Source organism: Oncorhynchus keta, unplaced genomic scaffold (assembly GCF_023373465.1).
Source record: "Oncorhynchus keta strain PuntledgeMale-10-30-2019 unplaced genomic scaffold, Oket_V2 Un_contig_1076_pilon_pilon, whole genome shotgun sequence".
Taxonomy (NCBI): domain Eukaryota; kingdom Metazoa; phylum Chordata; class Actinopteri; order Salmoniformes; family Salmonidae; genus Oncorhynchus; species Oncorhynchus keta.
The window spans coordinates 43,039-50,000 of record NW_026277194.1 but is presented as its reverse complement, the minus strand read 5'-3'; the positions used below and the strand labels follow the sequence as shown (position 1 = coordinate 50,000).

The window sequence follows — 6,962 nt, the reverse complement described above, 5'->3', positions numbered from 1 at the left end:
TCCACGAAGAGGTCTGAGATGATGCAGAACTTTGGCGACTCCAGGCAGGGCGGGGCTTGGAAGGCGGGGGCGGTCATGAGGAAGCGTTCGGCCAATGAGACTGTCAGGTCCATGGTATGGGGGTGGTCTGTGGGCGTGGCAGGCACTGGGGTGCTGGGGAGGCGGCACACGTTGGTCATCGGCTGGTACACATATTTACCTAGAGAAGGAGAGAGAGAGAGAGGAGAGAGAAGGGAGAGAGAGAGAGAGAGAGAGAGAGAGAGAGAGAGAGAGAGAGAGAGAGAGAGAGAGAGAGAGAGAGAGAGAGAGAGAGAGAGAGAGAGAGAGAGAGAGAGAGAGAGAGAGAGAGAGAGAGAGAGAGAGAGAGAGAGAGGTGGAGAGGTGGAGAGGTGGAGAGAGAGAGAGAGGTGGAGAGAGAGAGAGAGGTGGAGAGAGAGAGAGAGGTGGAGAGAGAGAGAGAGAGAGAGAGAGAGAGAGAGAGACAGAGAGAGTGGAGAGAGAGGTGGAGACAGAGAGAGAGACAGAGAGAGAGTGGAGAGAGAGAGAGAGAGACAGAGACAGAGACAGAGACAGAGAGAAGTGGAGAGAGAGAGACAGAGAGAGAGTGGAGAGAGACAGAGAGAGAGTGGAGAGAGACAGACAGAGAGAGAGAGAGGTGGAGAGAGAGAGACAGAGAGAGAGAGGAGAGAGAGAGAGAAGTGGAGAGAGAGAGAGAGAGACAGAAGTGGAGAGAGAGAGACAGAGAGAGAGTGAGAGAGAGACAGAGAGAGACAGAGAAGGGGAGGGAGAGAGAGAGAGAGAAAAGGGAGAGACAGAGACAGAGAGAGAGTGAGAGAGAGAGAGAGAGAGTTACTTTATGTAACCTAACAAATACATAACTGATATACCTGGGTATTCAATCACAAAGATAGAAGGCATTACAAGGGAAACATTTAGAATGACAAGCAAGATACTCGTATACAGCAGTATGTGGACACCCCTTCATCCACTATATATACAGCAGTATGTGGACACCCCTTCATCCACTATATATACAGCAGTATGTGGACACCCCTTCATCCACTATATATACAGCAGTATGTGGACACCCCTTCATCCACTATATATACAGCAGTATGTGGACACCCCTTCATCCACTATATATACAGCAGTATGTGGACACCCCTTCATCCACTATATATACAGGACACCCCTTCATCCACTATATATACAGCAGTATGTGGACACCCCTTCATCCACTATATATACAGCAGTATGTGGACACCCCTTCATCCACTATATATACAGCAGTATGTGGACACCCCTTCATCCACTATATATACAGCAGTATGGACACTCCTTCATCCACTATATATACAGCAGTATGTGGACACCCCTTCATCCACTATATATACAGCAGTATGAGGACACCCCTTCATCCACTATATATACAGCAGTATGTGGACACCCCTTCATCCACTATATATACAGCAGTATGTGGACACCCCTTCATCCACTATATGTGTGGTGTAAAGCTATCCACCATTGGACTCTGGAGCAGTGGAAACGCGTTCTCTGGAGTGATGAATCATGCTTCACCATCTGGCAGTCCGACGGACGAATCTGGGTTTGGCAGATGCAAGGAGAACGCTACCTGCCCCAATGCATAGTGCCAACTGTAAAGTTTGGTGGATAAGGTCTGGGGCTGTTGTTCATGGTTCGGGCCTCTTAGTTCCAGTGAAGGGAAATCGTAATGCTTTTATTTACTTAATCCATTTTAGAATACGGCTGTAAAATATCAAAATGTGGAAAAAGCGAAGGGGTCTGAATACTTTCAGAATCTCTCTCTCCCTCATTCTTTCCACCCTACAGTGTGTTACCATGGGCATCTCTCTCTCTCTCTCTCTCTCTCTCTCTCTCTCTCTCTCTCTCTCTCTCTCTCTCTCTCTCTCTCTCTCTCTCTCTCTCTCTCTCTCTCTCTCTCTCTCTCTCTCTCTCTCTCTCTCTCTCTCTCTCTCTCTCTCTCTCTCTCTCTCTCTCTCTCTCTCTCTCTCTCTCTCTCTCTACCACACAAGAGGATGAGATTCTACAAGAGGAGAATATTCTACAGGAGGAGGATATTCTAGAGGAGGTGGAGATTCTACAGGAGGTGGAGATTCTACAGGAGCAGGATATTCTAGAGGAGGTGGAGATTCTACAGGAGGTGGAGATTCTACAGGAGGTGGAGATTCTACAGGAGGTGGAGATTCTACAGGCGGGGAAGATTCTACAGGAGGGGGAGATTCTACAGGAGGGGAAGATTCTACAGGAGGGGAGATTCTACAGGAGGAGGGGATAACAGAGGGTAGAAAATATAGACTATATCCAATATCAAAGTCACTGTGATGTAGTTGGTACAGAAATTAAATGAAACGTGGGTACAGAGAACAGACGGGAAGTGGTGAAATCAAGGTCACAACATGACATCAAATCAAGGTCACAACATGACATCAAATCAAGGTCACAACATGACATCAAATCAAGGTCACAACATGACATCAAATCAAGGTCACAACATGACATCAAATCAAGGTCACAACATGACATCAAATCAAGGTCACAACATGACATCAAATCAAGGTCACAACATGACATCAGATCAAGGTCACAACATGACATCAAATCAAGGTCACAACATGACATCAGATCAAGGTCACAACATGACATCAAATCAAGGTCACAACATGACATCAAATCAAGGTCACAACATGACATCAGATCAAGGTCACAACATGACATCAAATCAAGGTCACAACATGACATCAGATCAAGGTCACAACATGACATCAAATCAAGGTCACAACATGACATCAAATCAAGGTCACAACATGACATCAGATCAAGGTTACAACATGACATCAGATCAAGGTTACGACATGACATCAAATCAAGGTCACAACATGACATCAGATCAAGGTCACGACATGACATCAGATCAAGGTTACAACATGACATCAGATCAAGGTTACAACATGACATCAAATCAAGGTCACAACATGACATCAGATCAAGGTTACAACATGACATCAGATCAAGGTTACAACATGACATCAGATCAAGGTTACAACATGACATCAGATCAAGGTCACAACATGACATCAAATCAAGGTCACAACATGACATCAAATCAAGGTTACAACATGACATCAAATCAAGGTTACAACATGACATCAAATCAAGGTTACGACATGACATCAAATCAAGGTTACGACATGACATCAAATCAAGGTTACGACATGACATCAAATCAAGGTTACGACATGACATCAAATCAAGGTCACAACATGACATCAAATCAAGGTCACAACATGACATCAAATCAAGGTTACAACATGACATCAAATCAAGGTTACAACATGACATAAGGACTCTTTCTCTCAGTATTTTCTTTAGTGAAGTGGCCCTCCTGGAGAGCTGTGCCTGTTTCAAGATGTATGTACTTAAGAGAGACCAGACTAGATAGAAAAGAGAGGAGGGGGGCAGTGGGTAAGATTCTGCCTTCTAAATATGTAAGGAAAAGAACATTAGAGAGCTTTAGCTTTTAGTCTCTGTAGCTAGAGAGAGAGAGAGAGAGAGAGACACAAAGAGTGATAGAGACCCACACAGAGAGAGAGAGAGACACAGAGAGAGAGAGAGACATAGAGCTTTGTCTTTTAGTCTCTGTAGCTAGAGAGAGACAGAGGTTTGTCCTTTAGTCTCTGTAGCTAGAGAGAGACAGAGGTTTGTCCTTTAGTCTCTGTAGCTAGAGAGAGAGACAGAGGTTTGTCCTTTAGTCTCTGTAGCTAGAGAGAGACAGAGGTTTGTCCTTTAGTCTCTGTAGCTAGAGAGAGACAGAGACTTGTCCTTTAGTCTCTGTAGCTAGAGAGAGAGACAGAGCTTTGTCCTTTAGTCTCTGTAGCTAGACAGAGACAGAGGTTTGTCCTTTAGTCTCTGTAGCTAGACAGAGACAGAGGTTTGTCCTTTAGTCTCTGTAGCTAGACAGAGAGACAGAGGTTTGTCCTTTAGTCTCTGTAGCTAGACAGAGACAGAGGTTTGTCCTTTAGTCTCTGTAGCTAGACAGAGAGACAGAGGTTTGTCCTTTAGTCTCTGTAGCTAGACAGAGAGACAGAGGTTTGTCCTTTAGTCTCTGTAGCTAGACAGAGACAGAGGTTTGTCCTTTAGTCTCTGTAGCTAGACAGAGACAGAGACTTGTCCTTTAGTCTCTGTAGCTAGACAGAGACAGAGGTTTGTCCTTTAGTCTCTGTAGCTAGACAGAGACAGAGACTTGTCCTTTAGTCTCTGTAGCTAGACAGAGACAGAGACTTGTCCTTTAGTCTCTGTAGCTAGACAGAGAGACAGAGGTTTGTCCTTTAGTCTCTGTAGCTAGACAGAGACAGAGCTTTGTCCTTTAGTCTCTGTAGCTAGACAGAGACAGAGGTTTGTCCTTTAGTCTCTGTAGCTAGACAGAGAGACAGAGGTTTGTCCTTTAGTCTCTGTAGCTAGAGAGAGAGACAGAGCTTTGTCCTTTAGTCTCTGTAGCTAGAGAGAGACAGAGACTTGTCCTTTAGTCTCTGTAGCTAGAGAGAGACAGAGACTTGTCCTTTAGTCTCTGTAGCTAGAGAGAGACAGAGGTTTGTCCTTTAGTCTCTGTAGCTAGAGAGAGACAGAGGTTTGTCCTTTAGTCTCTGTAGCTAGACAGAGACAGAGGTTTGTCCTTTAGTCTCTGTAGCTAGACAGAGACAGAGGTTTGTCCTTTAGTCTCTGTAGCTAGAGAGAGACAGAGCTTTGTCCTTTAGTCTCTGTAGCTAGAGAGAGACAGAGGTTTGTCCTTTAGTCTCTGTAGCTAGAGAGAGACAGAGGTTTGTCCTTTAGTCTCTGTAGCTAGAGAGAGACAGAGGTTTGTCCTTTAGTCTCTGTAGCTAGACAGAGACAGAGGTTTGTCCTTTAGTCTCTGTAGCTAGAGAGAGACAGAGGTTTGTCCTTTAGTCTCTGTAGCTAGAGAGAGACAGAGCTTTGTCCTTTAGTCTCTAGCTAGAGAGAGACAGAGGTTTGTCCTTTAGTCTCTGTAGCTAGAGAGAGACAGAGGTTTGTCCTTTAGTCTCTGTAGCTAGAGAGAGAGACAGAGGTTTGTCCTTTAGTCTCTAATGCCTGGTGGAGGGAATGCAGGTCATCCCTGCATCATCATGGTGAAGGGAGAGTGATTTTGATTCCACTTGGAGAGATCGATAGAGCGAGCTTTGTAGTTACTGTATCTTAGTAGCTACAGTATCTTAGTAGTTACAGTATCTTAGTAGCTACTGTATCTTAGTAGTTACTGTATCTTAGTAGCTACAGTATCTTAGTAGTTACAGTATCTTAGTAGTTACAGTATCTTAGTAGGTACAGTATCTTAGTAGCTACTGTATCTTAGTAGTTACAGTATCTTAGTAGGTACAGTATCTTAGTAGTTACAGTATCTTAGTAGTTACAGTATCTTAGTAGGTACAGTATCTTAGTAGTTACAGTATCTTAGTAGTTACAGTATCTTAGTAGGTACAGTATCTTAGTAGTTACAGTATCTTAGTAGTTACAGTATCTTAGTAGGTACAGTATCTTAGTAGCTACAGTATCTTAGTAGTTACAGTATCTTAGTAGCTACAGTATCTTAGTAGTTACAGTATCTTAGTAGTTACTGTATCTTAGTAGTTACACTATCTTAGTAGTTACTGTATCTTAGTAGGTACTGTATCTTAGTAGGTACAGTATCTTAGTAGTTACAGTATCTTAGTAGTTACTGTATCTTAGTAGTTACAGTATCTTAGTAGTTACTGTATCTTAGTAGGTACTGTATCTTAGTAGTTACAGTATCTTAGTAGTTACAGTATCTTAGTAGTTACAGTATCTTAGTAGTTACAGTATCTTAGTAGTTACAGTATCTTAGTAGTTACAGTATCTTAGTAGTTACTTTATCTTATTAGGTACTGTATCTTAGTAGGTACAGTATCTTAGTAGTTACTGTATCTTAGTAGTTACAGTATCTTAGTAGTTACTTTATCTTAGTAGCTACTGTATCTTAGTAGTTACTGTATCTTAGTAGCTACAGTATCTTAGTAGTTACAGTATCTTAGTAGGTACAGTATCTTAGTAGGTACAGTATCTTAGTAGCTACTGTATCTTAGTAGTTACTGTATCTTAGTAGTTACAGTATCTTAGTAGTTACAGTATCTTAGTAGTTACAGTATCTTAGTAGGTACAGTATCTTAGTAGCTACAGTATCTTAGTAGTTACAGTATCTTAGTAGCTACAGTATCTTAGTAGTTACAGTATCTTAGTAGTTACTGTATCTTAGTAGTTACAGTATCTTAGTAGTTACTGTATCTTAGTAGGTACTGTATCTTAGTAGGTACAGTATCTTAGTAGTTACAGTATCTTAGTAGTTACAGTATCTTAGTAGTTACAGTATCTTAGTAGTTACTGTATCTTAGTAGGTACTGTATCTTAGTAGTTACAGTATCTTAGTAGTTACAGTATCTTAGTAGTTACAGTATCTTAGTAGTTACAGTATCTTAGTAGTTACAGTATCTTAGTAGTTACAGTATCTTAGTAGTTACAGTATCTTAGTAGTTACTTTATCTTATTAGGTACTGTATCTTAGTAGGTACAGTATCTTAGTAGTTACTGTATCTTAGTAGTTACAGTATCTTAGTAGTTACTTTATCTTATTAGGTACTGTATCTTAGTAGGTACAGTATCTTAGTAGTTACTGTATCTTAGTAGGTACTGTATCTTAGTAGGTACAGTATCTTAGTAGTTACAGTATCTTAGTAGTTACTGTATTTTTGCAATATTAAATTGCTATCAGTTAGCATGTGGAACATTCAGGGCCTCCACTAGTGAACCTTTGGACTGTAGTTGTAAATGTCATCATTCTGTCACTGTTCCACAGGCTACAGAGAGGTAATCATGCTGTCACTGTTCCACAGGCT

General features: G+C 41.7%; 1 protein-coding gene across 1 annotated transcript in view; it reads right to left on the bottom strand.

Moving 5' to 3' along the window:
- The window catches only part of LOC127917110 (UPF0524 protein C3orf70 homolog A-like), a 38,048-nt gene that overhangs the window by 612 nt on the left and 30,474 nt on the right, over positions 1–6,962 (bottom strand). The window contains exon 2 of the mRNA XM_052500473.1: positions 1–199. This exon is cut by the window's left edge and continues 612 nt beyond it. Within this exon, the coding sequence (XP_052356433.1) occupies positions 1–199 (199 nt within the window). The remainder of the gene's footprint in view (positions 200–6,962) is intronic.